Genomic DNA, 19,393 nt, shown 5'->3' with positions numbered 1-19,393 from the left:
CATTCTAACATTATAAGCACATATATAACACTATAAATCTATAGGAAAAATACATGCTTTTAGTGAAAGGGAGATGGTTGAAAACAGAAAATAAAAAAATGCAGAGGAACACAAAGAAGATGAAAAAGAAGAGAGAAACAAAGGAAAAGAAATTTGAGAAGAAAATAAAGACAAAGAAGAAAACAAAGAAAAAAGAAAACATAGAAGAAGAAGAAGAAGAAGAAGAAGAAGAAGGAGAAGAAAGCAGCAGTACACGACAGGGGCAGCAGCCCAGAAGTGAAATGTGTAGACAGGGTAATTGCAGTTTGTCAGACATGCAGATGTATTTGTAGTGCATACGAGTCATGCTCCATTTAGATAACTATAGAGTATTATACATCATAAAACACATCTTGGACACAAATGATTCAGGGTAGTTTTTTTTTCTCACTAAAATATGTAGCCGAAGCAGCGGTTCTCATCTTGCCTTAATGTGTATAGTGGTATGTTTTGTGGGATGTTACAGTAAGCGAAGGAAATGTCAGCAGAACTTTTAACCACATCTTATCTAGAGCTTTGTGGTTCCTCTGAGGCTGCTGAATGGGTATGGTTGCCATGGCTACACTGTTTTTTGTTTTCATATTAGGCAAGCGCTGTTTGTGGTCAGTCCAGTTGGCCTAAATTCGGCTGCTTTTGGTGAAACAGTTTTTCTCTCTCTGTGTTGCTCTTGCTCTTGACCAGCACTTGTGACTGTTGACTCACCCTCACCCATCATATAATAACAATATAATAATCTCCTCACTTCACTAGCCAACATGACTAACATTTTCCACTTGCCTCCCTCCTGAAAAATCTTGTCTTGTCATCTCCTACACATTTATCTACTTCCTGTTTATCTGTTTCCTACATCTCTTTTAGATTACTTGTTGCTGTGCAGACATTTCTCACTCTCAGAACTACTCAATTTTCCTATTACATTTACTGTAATTACTGAAGACTTCATATTACGCACAGCACTGTTGAACTGAATTGATAGTATTGCTGGCTTCAAGGTTTATATTTATGCACCCATTCTAATACACATGTAATTTTTGATTTGGTGAAGTTTTCTCTAAGCACATATTTGTTTAACATTTATCCAAGGAGTCTTCAGTGTCAGTGCTTTGTCACAGTCAGAGGTACTTTGTTTAAGTTTTCTGAAACTGTCTTCAGGACAGAGGGCTTTGCAGAAAAAGTCACCATTAGCTAAAGGGGAAGTTCAGTCTCTTTGGTCTCTAGCTGAATAAATATTTTTCTAGGCATTTTTTATGGTAAGTTTCACTTCAGTCATTTTCCCCAACACTGAGATCCATGCCCTCAGTGAGCCGCTAATGGCTGTGAGAAATGTCCAACTGCAGCAGCAAGCTCAACATGTTCCAACTCTTCTCTGCAGCTTTGGTACCACTTTTAACTCTTCTGGAGCACATTGAAACATCTGACCCATATCATATTTTAGGATATTTCACTAATACAGTATACAATAAGTCATATACTGTATATAAAGAGATAAAATATGATGGATCAGTCAAAATATTCTGATTAACCCCAAATAAAGATCAGCTGTTCCTGTAGGATTTTCTTCACATCTTCAGGTTTCATCTGACTGCTGAAGCCATGGTCCGCAGAGAGCTTACAAAGCATTCATGGTATCTCACTTGTTGAAAGGTATTGATGAGGAGAGTAGCATAAAGAATTTCCAAAACATTAGATGTACCTTAGACCACCGTAAAGGCCATCATCAACAAATAGAGAAAATGGAGCACCACAGTGATATTACCAAGAACAGGATGTCCCTCCAAAATTTATAAAAGGACAACACAAAAACTTACCAGGCAGGCTGCCAAGAGACCTACAGTAATATTAAAGGAGCTGCAGGAATATCTGACAAGTACTGATTACTCTCTGCATGTGACAACAATCTCTCGTATTCTTCACATGTCTGGCTATGGGGTAGGGTGGGTAGATGGAAACCCTTGCTCACAAAAAACATCCAAGCTCAATTTAATCACCCCAAACCATGTGGCAAAATGTGTTATGGTCTGATGAGACCAATTCCAAAAGTTATAATAATTCCATAATTCCAAAAGGTATGTTTAGTGCAAAAAAAAAAAAAAAAAAAAAAACACATCACCAAAAGAACACCATATCCAAGGTGAAGCATGATGGTGGCAGCATCATGCTTTATGGCTGCTTTTCTTCAGCCAGAACTGGGGCTTTTATCAAGGTGGAGGGAATCATGAATAGCCATAAAAAAAGCCAATTTTAGTGCAAAACCTTCAGGTGTCTGCTAGTAAGCTGAACACGAAAAGGAATTTCTCTTTTCAGCACAACAGTGGCCCAAAGCTTACATCCAAATCAACAAAAAATGGCTTAACCAAAAGAAGATCAATGTTTTTGAATGATGTAGACAGAGCCCAGACCTGAATCCAACTAAAAATCTGTGGGGTGACCTGAAGCGGGCTGTGCACAGGACATGTCCTTACAATCTGATGGCTCTAGAATGTTTTTGCAAGAAAGAGTGGGAAAATATTGCCAAGTCAAGATGTGCCATGCTGATAAACTCTTAACCAAAAAGACTGAGTGGTGTAATAAAATCAAATGACGCTTCAACAAAGTATTAGTTTAGGGGTGTGAACACTTATGCAACTATTATTATTGTAAGTTTTTTATTTTTCCTTTCACATTGAGAGTGGAAAAAGATTTTACATGATTTATCTTAGTTTCATTTTTTTACATCACAAAAATCTGCCATTTTAACAGGGGTGTGTAGACTTTTTATATCCATTGTAGTCACATTTAATGTTGTGGACAATGTAAAAAAGGTTGTTCCTGTTATCACTTACAGTACATTATAGCAGATATAAATAGTAATTAGTTTCTTCATCAGCCTCTCTTTTTTCTCTTTCCCTTGTAGCTAATAAGACAGCACAACATCCTCTCACTTCAGAAAAAAGCTGCAGCTTTACCTTTACAAAGCGCAGACAACTGGAGGCTCTATTCATAAATATTAAATAAACATCTTCTTACAGAAATCTTCACCAAAATCAACAATTATACGTGTTTTTTAATCCGTTTATGTGGAGCATCCACTGTAAGTGGTGTGCACGTCCCTGTGTATGTTGTTATTATAAGAATGATAATATATTAGAGCAAGCACATTAGTATAAAACTGTGATTTGTAGCTGGAACTGCTGTCAGAGCTGCTAGAAAATTAATCAATGCCTTCTGACCAATCAGAATTGAGAATTCAACAGCGCTGTGGTAAAAACTAACATACTGTTGCTAAACATATTGACATTACAGTAAAACCACATGTTTGGATGCCATTAAAATGCCAGTTTATGTGGACCCTTGATATTACATGGTTAAATGCTGACCTGGATTATTTTAATGGCTTTGATTTGTGTGAAAGCTATGATTCATACAAACCCACACAAATTCTCATCTGGAGCATCTGAGATTGATCATGGCCCAGGGGCATCACTGGGAGGGTGGGGTACAGGAGGGGAGATTTGGGGGGGCTTAAGCCCCTGATGTTTTGCGTCAATCCCCTGAACCTTTTGCCATTATTCTTTGTGCTAATATTATCTCAGCCTTTTTTTAAAATGCCCTTTTCTCCAAGGCTTTTTTCAGGCTTCAGACATAGAATTAAAACAAGAGAGAGAGAGAGAGAGAGAGAGAGAGAGAGAGAGAGAGTGCACTTGTCACCTGATCTTTCATGTCGGGCTCGTCTGTGCCATTACCAAAATGAGAATTGTTGTACTTATGAAGTGCCCAAGAGCTCTGGAGAGCACGCACCACATTACAATTGAAAGAATTTTTCAGTAGCTTTCAAATGACACCAGCCCTGCACTGCTGCGATCTATGATGAGGAGATATTAATATCATCCCTTCCATCCAGAAAGCACAGCTACTTGAATTTTCCCCAATTTAGCCACAGCCAATTCCTGTTCACTAGATAGTTGTCCCCTTGGTGGGTAAAGACCATCGTCTGCTTCCTCTGACTCATGAGAAGGGCACCTTAGCACTGGAGGAGTGTGCTAAGTACCTTATTCTATATACATGAACTCAAAGATGCACTACTCTGATCGAAAGGAAAGACTGTCCTTCTCACCCAAAGATCAGGACCAATTACGCTTTCAGATTCCCGGCCACAGGCAGCTGTGGCATCATCAACATTTAGATTTGTGATTTCTCAAGAATTAACTGCTATGTCACTTAGCAGCCCCATTCCAGCATTTTTAGAGGCCAATGCTGCAATAATTATTAAGGAATACATTGTGTAGCCTTAAATTATTCATAAGATAATTTCTGGTAGTCTATTGAATCTTCACTCAGTCTTCACTAGCCAAACACAACTAAACACCCAAAAAATATTTTATTTTACTTATTTTTGTGAACTAAAATTAGCACAGTTGGTTGCCTAAGTAAATGCCATGTTGGGAGACTATTTAAAATTATCCTTTAATTTTATTATTATTTTTTTTAAATAATTTTTTTTAACTCAACATATTTTTATGGACATTGGAGCATTTCAATGTTCAGGGCTACTCTCTATTGAGTGAATTCAGAAGGCAAAATAAAAGCTTGCTTAAAATTTAAAAAAAATAGTGCCGAATTAAAGAATATAAACATTATAAGACATTTATAGACTAGACCTAGAGATTGTAGAAACTTTTTAGGACATATCTTTATTATATTGTATTTTATACTCTGGTATATGAAATTGCATATGATTTCCAAATGTATTTGAAAAAAATTTATTCCTAATTCAATTGAAGCTCTTTTCTATAGAATAGTGTCTGCACCACATGTGCTTTTAATGTATTAAATGTATTAATACATACATTAATGTATTAAATGTATTCTTAAAGCTAGAATAAAAATGTTTTTTATGCAATTTGCATAAAATTCTGTTGGTGATTATTGGACAAAAAGAAATCCATACTGGCTTTATAGTGAGCAAATTGTGCTATAAAACAAAGCTTACAGCAAAAAAGTAAATGGCTTAAACTACAATGGATAGTATATACTGATCAGCCATAACATTAAAACCACCTGGCTAATATTGTGTAGATCCCTGTTGTGGCACCACAACAGCTCTGACCCGTCGAGGCATGGACTCCACAAGACCTCTGTAGTTGAGCTGTGGTATCTGGCACCAATTCGTTAGCAGCAGATCCTTTAAGTCCTGTAAGTTGTGAGGTGGGGCCCCCATGGATCTGACTTGTTTGTCTAGCACATCCCACAGATGCGCGGATTGAGATCTGGGGATTCTGGAGGCCAAGTCAACACCTTGAACTCTTTATCTTCCTAAAACCATTCCTGAACAATTTTTGCAGTGCAAATATTGGCAGGGTGCAATATCCTACTGAAAGAGGGTACTGCAGTTAGGGAATGCTGTTGCAATAATGGGTGGTGTTTGGTCTGCAACAATGTTTAGGTAGGTGTTATGTGTCAAAATAGCATTCACATGAACGCCAGGAACCAAGGTTTACCAGCAGAACACTGCCCAGAGCATCACACTGCCTCTGCCTGCTTGCCTTCTTCCCATAGTGCATCCTGGTGAACTATCTTCCTCAGGTAAATGATGCACATGCACCTGGGCATCCACATGATGCAAAAGAAAATGTGACCTTCTTCTATTGCTCCATGGTCCAGTTCTAATGATGATTCTGTGGGATTGGACCAGACGGGCTAGCCTTCACTCCCCACACGCTTCAGTGAGCCTTGGGCGCCCATAACCCTGTTGCCAGTTCACTGGTTGTCCTTCCTTGGACCACTTTTGTTAGGGACTAACAACTGCATACTGGGAGCACCCCACAAGACCTGCCATTTTGGAGATGCTATGACCCGGTCTTCTAGCCATCACAATTTGGCCCATGTCAAAGTCACTCTGATCCTTATGCTTGCCCATTTTTCTGACTGTTCACATGCTGCATAATTTATCCCACTCCTTGACAGGTGCCATTGTAATGAGATAATCCATGTTATTCACTTCACCTGTCAGTGGTTTTAATGTTATGGCTGATCGGTGTATATCTACAGCCAATTCCCATCTGTAGATATATATTCATTTACTTATATATATATATATATATATATATATATATGTATGAGTAAATGAATATATATATATATATATATATATATATAGTCATTTGTCAGATTGAGAATGTTTGCTCTCATCACTATGGACATTGGTAACTTCAGGGAAGCAAAGTGTGAGTAAAAGTCCTAGCTTTTTTTTTAGCTGTAAAGAGAAATCCCTGTCTTCCCACTTTGGAACCACATGTTAAATGATGGATCATGCATGGCGTGCTGTTTTATTAGGTCATAAATCAGTTGGACTCATTACATGAGCAACACCGAATATCATTTATCAGCAATCCATTTTATTCTTTGAAGTGACACAATTAGAATAAATGAAAAGCTGGTTTGTGTTTTAGGAACCCTCTCCTTCCTGATATGTCTTTAAACCTGGTCTTAATGTTATATCATAATGTTTAATTGTAAATGCTTTAGGATACACGACTAAACAGGTATAACCTGTATCCTAAAGACAGTGTAGTGTGTGAAATAGAGATAGCATAATTACTTATCATTAGTGATATAATGCTATTCATTCAGATTGGTGGCACTAAATAGAGCTGGTGAATGTGTTGATTATTATTTTATTTATTCATTATAGCCTCCTACGTGCTGTCTCCATGTTCAGCCTTTGATATATCTGTACATTTTAGCTAATTCAAACTACAAAAAAATACTATTAGTGAAGTCATTATTCATTCATCAATTATTTGAAATAGATAGCACACTGGCAAATATCAAATATTTTTATTGTTTTACAGAATGTGGACTTGCAGCATCTCTAAAGGATTAAAATAATCCAACAGCAAACAGAGTTGACAATTAAATCCATCGTTGACCTTTGTTTATTATTCACCAGCAGGAGTATTTAACATCCACTCTGCATGCTTAATGAAACCCTTAACCTGTCTGACCTTTTCACATTGCCCCGTGGATGACAGACCCTGCTGTGCACGGCTTTCTGTGCAGCAACCAAACAAACAACACCCCAAAACATAGCAAAAAAAAAAAAAAAGGATATTAATAAACACATTTCATTTGCACATTGGATACTTACTAATTTTTAATAAAATGTCTGCTTAGTTACCATCACTCACATATTTGTGTTTGAGAAGGTGATAATGAAAAAAAAGATTAAAATGTTCTTGCAAAGGTTGGGTTGACCAAAGGGAAAATGATATGTCACATTTCTGACCTTTCCTGTAACTACAGCAGATGTTATCAAGGTGCATCTCTGAGAGAATTTTGACTCTACACAATTCACTCAAAGTCATAAGAAATGTGTTTAAAAAGACTGATTAACGGTTTGAAACCAAACTTTAAGCTCCCTTATTTCCATGCTGGAATTCTAACAGTAATCTCCACTATATTACCAAAAGTATTCGATCACCTGCCTTGACTCACATATGAACTTAAGTGCCATCCCATTCCTAACCCATAGGGTTCAATATGATGTCGGTCCACCTTTTGCAGCTATTACAGCTTCAACTCTTCTGGGAAGGCTGTCCACAAGGTTGAGGAGTGTGTTTATAGGAATTTTTGACCATTCTTCCAAAAGCGCATTGATGAGGTCACACACTGATGTTGGTCGAGAAGGCCTGGCTCTCAGTCTCCGCTCTAATTCATCTCAAAGGTGTTCTATCGGGTTCAGGTCAGGACTCTGTGCAGGCCAGTCAAGTTCATCCACACCAGACATGTCTTTATGGACCTTGCTTTGTGCACTGGTGCACAGTCACATTGGAAGAGGAAGGGGCCCGCTCCAAACTGTTCCCACAAGGTTGGGAGCATGGAATTGTCCAAAATGTTTTGGTATCCTGAAGCATTCAAAGTTCCTTTCACTGGAACTAAGGGGCCAAGCCCAACTCCTGAAAAACAACCCCACACCATAATTCCTCCTCCACCAAATTTCACACTCGGCACAATGCAGTCCGAAATGTATCGTTCTCCTGGCAACCTCCAAACCCAGACTCGTCCATCAGATTGCCAGATGGAAAAGCGTGATTCGTCACTCCAGAGAACGCGTCTCCACTGCTCTAGAGTTCAGTGGCGGCGTGCTTTACACCACTGCATCCGACGCTTTGCATTGCACTTGGTGATGTGTGGCTTGGATGCAGCTGCTCGGCCATGGAAACCCGTTCCATGAAGCTCTCTGCGTACTGTATTTGGGCTAATCTGAAGGTCACATGAAGTTTGGAGCTCTGTAGCAATTGACTGTGAAGAAAGTCAACGACCTCTTTGCACTATGCGCTTCAGCATCCGCTGACCCCTCTCCGTCAGTTTACGTGGCCTACCACTTCGTGGCTGAGTTGCTGTTGTTCCCAAACTCTTCCATTTTGTTATGATAAAGCTGACAGTTGACTGTGGAATATTTAGGAGCGAGGAAATTTCACGACTGGATTTGTTGCACAGGTGGCATCCTATGACAGTTCCACGCTGGAATTCACTGAGCTCCTGAGAGCGGCCCATTCTTTCACAAATGTTTGTAAAAACAGTCTGCATGCCTAAGTGCTTGATTTTATACACCTGTGGCCAGGCCTAGTGATTAGGACACCTGATTCTGATCGTTTGGATGGATGACCGAATACTTTTGGTAATATAGTGTACTTTGGTAACCCTCTGTCTGTCACCAATGGATCCCAGAAAATATAAAAATATACCAAGTAAAAGCAAAAAACAAAACTGATATGCTCAGCAGTCATTTGGAGTACTGCATGTTTGAAGGTGCTCTTTTGTGGGGAAAAATTGTAATTGAGAAAATTTAATCCAAGGCATACTTCCTTCACACCAAACTGTGAAAGGTGTCTATGAATGAACTTTATTCTTGTGTGCTTTATTAATAGATAGATCCTTTCCAAGTAGTTACCGGTTTTCTATTAATGTGTTCTTTTTAATATGTTATCATTTCTGTAGTAACAACTAATTGACTGGGACTTGTATGGTGGACACTCCCCATATATATTAATTAAAACCATGTGTAATTGTTGATACGATGACATTTTCTGTAAGGAGATGTTAATTTAGCATTTTTGAAAGGAGTCTCCAGTGTCAGTGCTTTGTAACAGTCACAGGTGAAGCTGTAACTTTCTGTGAGTTTTCCGACACAGTAAAGTCTTCGGGACAGAAGAGTTTCCGGGTTTCTCGTTCACATGACAAGCTTTTTTTTTTTTTTTTTTTATCTTCAAGAGAAATAATAAAAAAGAGACACTGTTCAGCCAATGACTGTTTATAGTTTCATGGATGTTCCAACACTTATTTCATGGATGTTTCAACATTAAATGTAACTATAAATAGATAAAATGAATGACATGATATTAATTAATAAATAAAATATTGTAATTGTTTACAAAATGCTGTGGTATAAGAGGAATAAAACACTTCCAGACATGATTTTATAAGAAAATAATAATCTTTGGAGTGGTAACAGTAACTCCACTTTATGTCAAATAGAGGGTTTCCCTATCAGAGAGGGTATCAAGTAAAACTTTTTTTTTTTTAGGAAGAGAAAATCCTTAACTACCCAAAGAACCGCTGAGGAGCCATTTAAAGAGAATAACCCTGTTTGATGGTCACAACACAGCATAGTTTAGTGTTTCACCTGCTTTAGTACATACAATGCAATCCACTAAAGGTTGTAAAATCAGACATGGAACTATAGTGCTGTGGTCCTGTAGGAGCTGGCTAAAGGTGCACACAGCACAGGTAACATCCTAAACACTCACCAGGGTGCGAGGAAGGAGGTTTCTGAGAACTATAGGTGGTGGGGACAAACATGAGTGCGGGTTTTAGTATGCAAGAATGGAGTGTGTTATTTATGCACAGCTTGCCATGGGATAATTAATTGGAAACAGGTGTTGGTGCATGTGTAATGAGGGAAGAGAGTGTTGGTGCATTCATAATGAGCCAAGCATGAAGATGGAGGCTGACAGAAGCTGTGGCTGAAGTCACTCAATTGTCATTCATATTACTTGGAACATCTGTATTATCTGAGTAATTTTAAATGAACTGAAGGAACCGCCAGGTCCACTCTTTATTATTATGTGTCTGTTTAAATGTGTGTCTCCCAATTCTGGTTCTACATTTTTAGTAATATCCTTCTTCCTTCCTTCTTGGCTTTACATCATTGCTGTTTGTCAAATCTCTGAGTGAGAGAGGTGTAGTTACTTTCGGTACATTTTGCACATTTTGTACATTTGCCCAGTGACAAAGAAACGATCAGTCTATAATTTTAATGGTAGGTTTATTTTAACAGTGAGAGACAGAATAACAACAACAAAAAAAAATCCAGAAAAAAGCTTTCAAAAAAAATTATAAATTGATTTATATTTTAATGAGTGAAATAAGTATTTGATCCCTTATCAATCAGCAAGATTTCTGACTCCCAGGTGTCTTTTATACACGTAACGAGCTGAGATTAGGAGCACTCTCTTAAAGGGAGTGCTCCTAATCTCAGCTTGTTACCTGTATGAAAGACACCTGTCCACAGAAACAATCAATCAATCAGATTCCAAACTCTCCACCATGGCCAAGACCAAAGAGCTGTCCAAGGCTGTCAGGGACAAGATTGTAGGCCTACAAAAGGCTGGAATGGGCTACAAGACCATCGCCAAGCAGCTTGGTGAGAAGGTGACAACAGTTGGTGCGATTATTCGCAAATGGAAGAAACACAAAATAACTGTCAGTCTCCCTCGATCTGGGGCTCCATGCAAGATCTCACCTCATGGGAGTTTCAGTGAGAATGGTGAGGAATCAGCCCAGAACTACACGGGAGGATCTTGTCAATGATCTCAAGGCATCTGGGACCATAGTCACCAAGAAAACAATTGGTAACACACTACGCCATGAAGGACTGAAATCCTGCAGCGCCTGCAAGGTCCCCCTGCTCAAGAAAGCACATGTACAGGCCCGTCTGAAGTTTGCCACTGAACATCTGAATGATTCAGCGGAGAACTGGGTGAAAGTGTTGTGGTCAGATGAGACCAAAATCGAGCTCTTTGGCATCAACTCAACTCGCCGTGTTTGAAGGAGGAGGAATGCTGCCTATGACCCCAAGAACACCATCCCCACCGTCAAACATGGAGGTGGAAATATTATGCTTTGGGGGTGTTTTTCTGCTAAGGGGACAGGACAACTGCACCGCATCAAAAGAACGATGGATGGGGCCATGTACCGTCAAATCTTGGGTGAGAACCTCCTTCCCTCAGCTAGGGCATTGAAAATGGGTCATGGATGGGTATTCCAGCATGACAATTACCCAAAACACATGGCCAAGGCAACAAAGGAGTGGCTCAAGAAGAAGCACATTAAGGTCCTGGAGTGGCCTAGACAGTCTCCAGACCTTAATCCCATAGAAAATCTGTGGAGGGAGCTGAAGGTTCGAGTTGCCAAACATCAGCCTCGAAACCTTAATGACTTGGAGAGGATCTGCAAAGAGGAGTGGGACAAAATCCCTCCTGAGATGTGTGCAAACCTGGTGGCCATCTACAGGAAACGTGTGACCTCTGTGATTGCCAACAAGGGTTTTGCCACTGAGTACTAAGTCATGTTTTGTGAAGGGGTCAAATACTTATTTAACTCATTAAAATGCAAATCAATTTATAACTTTTTTGAAATGTGTTTTTCTGGATTTTTTGTTGTTATTCTGTCTCTCACTGTTCAAATAAACCTACCACTAAAATTATAGACTGATCATTTCTTTGTCAGTGGGCAAACTCCTCCATTATGCTGCCCAGTTCCATGTTATACTTCCCAGTAGTCCAATTAACTAAGCTAAAAAGTGGCAGCTAATGTAATTTAACTCCAAAGTATAACAAGCTAATTATGTGCCTCAATACAGACAATGGAAAATAAGTGAGGACCCCTGGGAGGAGCGACTTTATCTAACCGTAGTCTTTATTCTCTCTTGACAATGTCTCTGCTGATGAAGTATTGCGGTTGCAACCCCTTACACCACCCATTACGGTTTACTTTTTGATCTCTAAATGTTATTAAACAGAAAGTGAAATATTATAAATTTGACATTATATTGATTTCTAATTCTGTCCCTACATTACTGTAGTTTAACATTTTCCATGGGCTTTCAAGAGAAAGAAGACCTTGAATAACCCTTGAGAGTGTACTGATATAGAATGTAGCTCATGTTTTTCCATGCATGATTTGTTAGTCATCCTCTAACCCTTAATCAGTGGTAAGTTTTGGACCATAAGACCGCTGTGGGCTAGAAATTTCTGGTTGGTGGACTGTTTCTCAACCCAACAGTGACACAGAGGTGTTTAAAAACATAGAACTGCTGTGCTGAGAAAGGTCCATCACATAATGCCTGGTCATCATAATATCTCATAAGCAGTGGTCATATAGTGGTCTGTACAGTCAGTAATTATACACCTACACAGTGACCTATATGGTAGATGTGCTTGTTGAAATGGCCAATGTAGGTATTTTCTAGTAGTTAGGTAATATACTGCATAGAAACTGAGAAACAAATGTTTTTGAACACTGTTTTTGGTTTATTTTCATGAAATGGGTTCAAGTTAAATTCTCCTGAAGAATTTACAACTCGAAGTAAGACATACTCTCACCAGTCACTTTAACAGGAACACCTGTACACCTGCTCATTCATGCAGTTATCCAATCAGTCAATCATTTGGCAGTAGCACAATGCATAAAATCATGCAGATATAGGTCAAGCGCTTCAGTTAATATTCATATCAAACATCAGAATGGGGAAAAAAATGTGATCTCTGTGACATTAACCATGGCATAGTTGTTGGTGCCAGATGGGGTGGTTTGAGTATTTCAGAAACTGGTGATCTCCTGGGAATTTGACACACAAAATTTACATAGAATTGTGTTTACACAGAATGGTGTGCTAAACAAAAAACATCCTGTGAAAGGAGGATGTGCAGGCTGAAACGCCTTGTTGATGAGAGAGATCAGAGGAGAATGACCAGACTGGTTTGAGCTGACAGGAAGTCTACATCAAACCTTGAGGTGGATGGGCTACAACAACAATAGACCACATTAGGTTCCACTCAGCCAAGAACAGAAATCTGAGGCTTTCATGGACACAGACTCACTGAAACTGGACAGTTGAAGACTAGAAAAAGACCAGGTGTTTTTTTTTTTCTTATCTTCAGCTGTACAGTTTGGGTTAGTCTGTGCCCATGATAGCCTCAGATTCTTGTTCTTGGCTGACAAGAGTGGAACCTAATGTGGTTTTCTGCTGTTGTAGCCCATCCAGCTCAAGGCTGATGTTCTGTGCAAACTGAGATGCTTTTCTGCCCACCACGGTTGTAAAGAGTGATTAAATGAGTTACTATATCCTTCCTGGCAACTCTAATATGAACTGTAAGATGAATCCTGGCTTATAGTAACTTACAGTGTTATAGTAAATTCCTCACTAAACTAGCCTTTAATAAAGAACCTATTTAGAGTTCTATTAGTATCTGAGAGTGGACTTATATATAAGTTGTTAAATACAAATATATAGGTATTTGATTGTTTTAATTTTTTCCTTTTTTCTGCCAATACTAAGTAAACTTATAAAATGTAAAAAAAAAACATCAGATATTACCTTGAGACATCTGATTTGAACTTGAAGCAGAGAATAAATGCATACTTCTCTGTGCAATCATCTTTAAACAGTCTGTTTTTGCCATCGTTTTGCCTTTTTCTTTTTAAAAGCCACACTTCACTAATCACCAGTGAGACCAGACAGCGTAAATAAAATTAAAAAAATCTGAGTCTTCTTTTTTCAATGAGCTGCTTTCAGCTAAATAATTTACATAAATGCATGTGATTGGCTGCAACAGAGGATCTGCTACAGAAGTCGCGATCATTCTGATATTGCAGAAAAACCTGAATTGCTGAACTGCAGCCATTTTTTATGCTGATCCAATCTGCTACAGTAATTTTTTGAGTGCTTGGTTTAATCTTCAGAATGCTACCTCCAGACCACTATGTGCCAGTTGATGACCCATGATCTATGCTATAATATGGAGCAGAATAAGTTTAAGATGTAGGAAAATATACAAGAAAATACAAGAAAATAGGGAATGGTTTTAGAGGCTCTCTTTCCTGTCCTGAGCTTTAACTCTGCTCTACAATTCTGAAATAGTACTCCACTTTCTCAGACATAATTAAATGTGAAGTGTTGCAGTAAGGTCTTAAGTACCAGGTGTGGTTTTACAAAGTAGCCTGACTTTAAGCCATCAAAGAGATGACTATGACACTTTGGGAAATCTATGACCAGGTTGTATCTCAGACCTCTGCAACGCCAGCGAACCTGAATTAGTCAATATTCTTGGTGTGTCATTCCATTTACACCTCCTTAAATCATCAATGACCTTATTTGTTTTGCCGGCATTCAGCTCCACAGCTGCACAGTAAGCTGCCCTCCTTCCCATCTGAATGCAGTTGCATCATTGTTTTTGACGAGCCCATTCCACTATGATATCACTGTGTTATTATGTTGCCTGGCACGGCTAATAAGACTTATGAGAAGATGACTGAATCTTAACCGAATCCTGTCTAGGGAAGTTATCGAGAGTAATGAGAGAAGTATTTGGAACTCCGGAGTTGTGTCCACATGTCATCCCTTAATTCACAGGCCTGAGTCAATTCAGCGTGGTTATTAGAGAGCTATGCCGCCGGGCCTTGCCTAATGAGTTGCTGCTCTTCTCTTTTCACATTACTGAATAACGTTTTAGTCCAGCAGCTCATATGAGTCTTATTACCCATGTCAAACATATTCCACTTGCCTTCCCTCACTCAATCTCCGAGAACAGGCCACAAGGTCAATAGTTAAATTTGCAGCTCTGTGGTGCCTTCAGGCGTCATGGTGAGCGAGCCATTAATGTCATCATTAATCATTGATGTCACTGAAATTGCAGACTGAACTGCATTGATTTCCACTCAAGAAATCAGATGGGCTGGAGTTTAAACAGCTAGTTTGTTTACCACTGAAAAAACAGAATGAAGAGGATGATATCACGCTAAATTGCCTTTTATTGTCATATTCTGTATTTTTCTCTTTGATCAATTATTCTATGCAATATAAAGTTACTAAAGCATCAATATAGTGATTTATACCACAGCACTGTTCAATTATCCATTCTGATTGATCAGAATGTGTTGATTTATTTTCTATAACAGCAGCTCCGACAGTAGTTCTGATTGCGAGGTTTATATTAACAAGCTTGTTCTAATATGTTATCATTTCTGTAGTAATAACTTATAGAATGTTATAAACATGTGTAATCATTGGTATGGTGAATTTTTTTGTTTGATGTATATTTAGAATTTTTGGAAGGAGTCTCCAGTGTCAGAGCTCTGGTAAAGCTATAGCTGTAACTTTATGTCTTCAGACATGGTAACATTTTCAGGACAGTGGGGTTTATGCTTTGCAGTTTCTCTGTTACATAACAAAGTTTTTTTTTTTAGCTTTTTTTGTCTAAATAAATTCAGACGAGAGAAAAATACTGAATTATGTACATAATGATAAGTCACGTGTTAATTAGGTTATATTATAATACTACAGTATCTTTATTGCAGATTTCTGGAATAAAGAGTGTGATATTAGTGAAAATTATCCCATAATCACCCTTTCTCCATTCTTTCTCTTCTACAGTTACACACATTCTGTGGTGGGGAACGGCTTCCAGGCCCAAAGACAAAACCCTGAGATTAAGGTCAGAGGTGTGGACCCGGTTTTAGTCGAGGCCAAAGAGACACTGGAGAGATTTAATCAGGTGAAAACTCATTTTGTACACATATTTCTTTGTCAGATGGTGGTTATGAGCATTCCATTGCTCCTAAAAGCACCACGGCCTAAAACAAAGCCACATGTTCATTAAACTCATGACGTAAAATACAGGACTATTGAAGATTTTATGCCAAGCACTAAATATGCAAATCCATTTGTGTAACACTTCAGGAAATCTGAGATGCATTTTCGCCAGATGTTTTATGAGGAAAATACGTCTGTCTCTTCAAGTCACATTTGGCATTCAAATCCTCTCCCAATACATTACATGAAAAAATATACACATATGATTTTGTCCTGATAAGAAAAACCCTAACAACCCTAACCATAACAATGCTGTTAACAGTCTTGCTAGTATCGGCTAAGTACTTAGCCTAGCTTGCTCTCTAGATTGGATGTATTATTATCAGTAATGTAGATGAAATAAAGATTGGTGTAACTTTGGTATGTCACATCACAATAAGTTATTTTTAGTTGCAAATTTGGAATATTGACATATGAAATGAGAAAATTGAAAAGAGAGTGCAAATTTGAAAATACAACAAATATGTACAATAAATGTACAGGGTTCTTTTAGCATGTATTGCAAAATCTATGTCTATTGGAATTTATTACACAGTAGAAGAAAAAAAATAAGGTGCATCAGGTGGATTGATCACAATGACTCAATGTAAGGGATTACAAATATTGGGAAAATAAGAAATATTTTTGATTCAACATATAAATCTTATATTCACTCATTATTAGGAATCATTTCTCACTGACAATTTGACCTACATGTTTGTTTTTCTTGCTTGTCCCCCAACTTGCAACCTGATTGATCGGGACATTAAAAAAATGACTGGGCATCACTCTTTGACAGCAATTTTAAATCTTGCCACTTTTCCTATGGGATTACATGTGAAGTGTGCTCTGGAGGTTGAACAACGGAGTTGGTGGTTAAATGTAAGGATAAGAATTCCATATTAAGGTGTGCTACAGCAATCTGAATAAACAGACAAACATTTGTTTGTTGAAAATGCATGTGGTTAAAATCTGATCAGGATACAATCCAGACACAAGACACTTTATGTTTCAGTACAGCATACTTTCTGCTTCGGCAGAAAATAAGCTAAAAACTCTTCAAAGATTTATAAAGATTTTATTATTATTTTTTTTTTTTCAAAGAAACCCTCTTAAATCTTGCTGTGAAACATTGTGTCCACATGGACATTTCTGTGATAACATGTAATTGTTTCCTTATTATCCACTAAATCCAGCACAGCCCCTGTTTTAACAAAACTATCCCACTGGATTATACTGTAAACCCACTGTACGCCCCTCTCTCGCTGACCCAGACTTTGTACTCTGATCCGTCTCCCTGTATGTCCCACTGGATTGCTCTAAAGAGATCTTGGCTCATCGATAGTAGGAGGCTCATGCTCCAGCAGCTGTGTTTGGGAGGTGACCCGGGCTGTTCCACTTGGCTCTCTGAGGCCCTATTCTGTAATGTCTTCCATTGCTCCATTAAAACCAGACGCTCTGGTTGTGCATTATGACCTAGCATTGCCCCTCCCTGGTCAAGTGCTCCAGTGTGTGTCTGAGGAATTTCTATCACCAATGGGCAAGAGGCCGGGGAAGTCCAGAGGATATGGGTGAGGGGTCATGATGCATGTACATGTACATTACATAAACTCTGTTTATGTTCACAGAATACTGGAAAGACCTGGTTTGAGACAACTGTCTTCCTGGTTTTGAATTCCAGTCACCAAGTTTACATGTTATAACTTGTCAGTCAGCCGGTGAAGATCTGCCTGTTTAGTGTTCTGTCTCACAATATTTGCTTGACTAATCTTATTCACATTATAATTGTATAACTAGTATAGCTATATAAATTTTCTGATCATGTAGCTATTTTGTATTCTGTATTCATCATTTATGTACATATCAGGCTGCTATCTTTCAATATGCACACTCATCATTTTAAAATAATGCCATTGTCATGGTTTAATTTTCCTATGAAGGATTAATAACTTATCTTATTTTAGTATCTTATCTGAACACTAAACAGAGCCACTGAGTCACTTATATATACCCTTACAGAAAAATCAGATGAACTTCAAATGTGAAATAAAATCACACATGAAATTTACATATTTGGGTTTTAAACACTTCACATGTTATGTTTTACACATAACACTTATTTCATCACACGTAGGTATTTAGTTTTGTTCCCATGTGATTTTTTTCACATGAATAACTTATTTTCACATTTCACATTTTACATGTATGATATGCATGCATCCAAATCCACACTACTAATTTTTGGTTTGTTTTAGAAAGCTGGCCAGAAAGGTTTTCGGGGCATCTGGTTGAGATTAGAGGTGTGCATCGCAGCAGAGATTATGCAGGACACAACAAAAATGTTGTGTGAGTGGGAGGCTTTAACTTTCACTTGTTGTTAACATACAAACTTGATAAATGTACAATATTTTTCCCTGAGTATCCCTAACGGATATTTCCCTATGTAGATTTGTTGTCATGCCCATAATTACCTTTTCTATTTTACAGTTCAACTTACCCATCCATTTCCTTTCTCTTACATGTATTTCCCCTATTTTTCCAACTCAATCTGACATGAGTTCTTCTTTTTAATGAACCTTTAATGAACAGCTTTTTTCATCCAGCTCATTTCCAGGATTTTTGAGGGTACAGTGCAGTATTTCTGCCACTTTTGTGATTATGCACTTCTGGACTGAGATGTCATTGATGAAACTGTTGTAGCCACTTTTCCAGCTTTTTTTTTCCTTCTAGCTTTTTCAGGGTCATCACATCAAGTGCTCCTATAACCAGTGGGACAACCTTAGTTTTAACCTTCCAATTCCTCTTTCAGTCCTTCGTATTTCTCCAGCCAGTTGTATTCCCTGCCTTATATTTTGTGGTCACTCTGACTCTCCACTTTATCACCACTGCTGTTTTCTGCTTCTTATCTGTTATTACTGATTCATCAGTTTGGACCTAAAGGTCCCACAAGATCTTCCTCTGCTTCCATGTTATCCCCCTATCTATCTGTTTGAGGTGTTCTTTTTGCAGCTTATCATCTAGAGACATTACTTGGATATAAACAGGAAGATTTTGTGTCCAGTCTATGAAGTGAAGTGAAGTGAAGTGACTTGTTGCCAAGTATGGTGACCCATACTCAGAATTTGTGCTCTGCATTTAACCCATCCAAGTGCGCGCGCACGCACACGCACCCGGAGCAGTGGGCAGCCTTTTTTTTTTTTTTGCTGCGGCGCCCGGGGAGCAGTTGGAGGTTCGGTGCCTTGCTCAAGGGTCTCACCTCAGTTGTGGTATTGAGGTTGGGAGAGAGCGCTGGTCATTCACTCCCCCCACCTACAATCCCTGCCGGACCCGAGTCTAGAACCCACAACCTTCAGGTTCACCTTCGGGTTACAAGTCCGACTCTATCCATTAGGCCATGACACTGGTTCTTTTGTGTTTCTAGGTGAGAATTGTTAATTTTTTGGATCAAGTGCTGGTTAATTT

General features: G+C 38.5%; 1 protein-coding gene across 3 annotated transcripts in view; it reads left to right on the top strand.

Annotated features, from left to right (window-relative positions):
• The window catches only part of gpc5b (glypican 5b), a 72,774-nt gene that overhangs the window by 20,641 nt on the left and 32,740 nt on the right, over nucleotides 1-19,393 (top strand). For all 3 annotated transcript variants that reach the window (XM_053237934.1, XM_026930328.3, XM_034308427.2), the window contains exon 7: nucleotides 15,734-15,854. In XM_053237934.1, coding sequence (XP_053093909.1) covers nucleotides 15,734-15,854 — 121 coding nt within the window. The remainder of the gene's footprint in view (nucleotides 1-15,733; nucleotides 15,855-19,393) is intronic.

This window comes from Pangasianodon hypophthalmus, chromosome 11, assembly GCF_027358585.1.
Source record: "Pangasianodon hypophthalmus isolate fPanHyp1 chromosome 11, fPanHyp1.pri, whole genome shotgun sequence".
Lineage (NCBI taxonomy): Eukaryota > Metazoa > Chordata > Actinopteri > Siluriformes > Pangasiidae > Pangasianodon > Pangasianodon hypophthalmus.
This window is presented reverse-complemented; position numbering and strand designations above follow the sequence as displayed.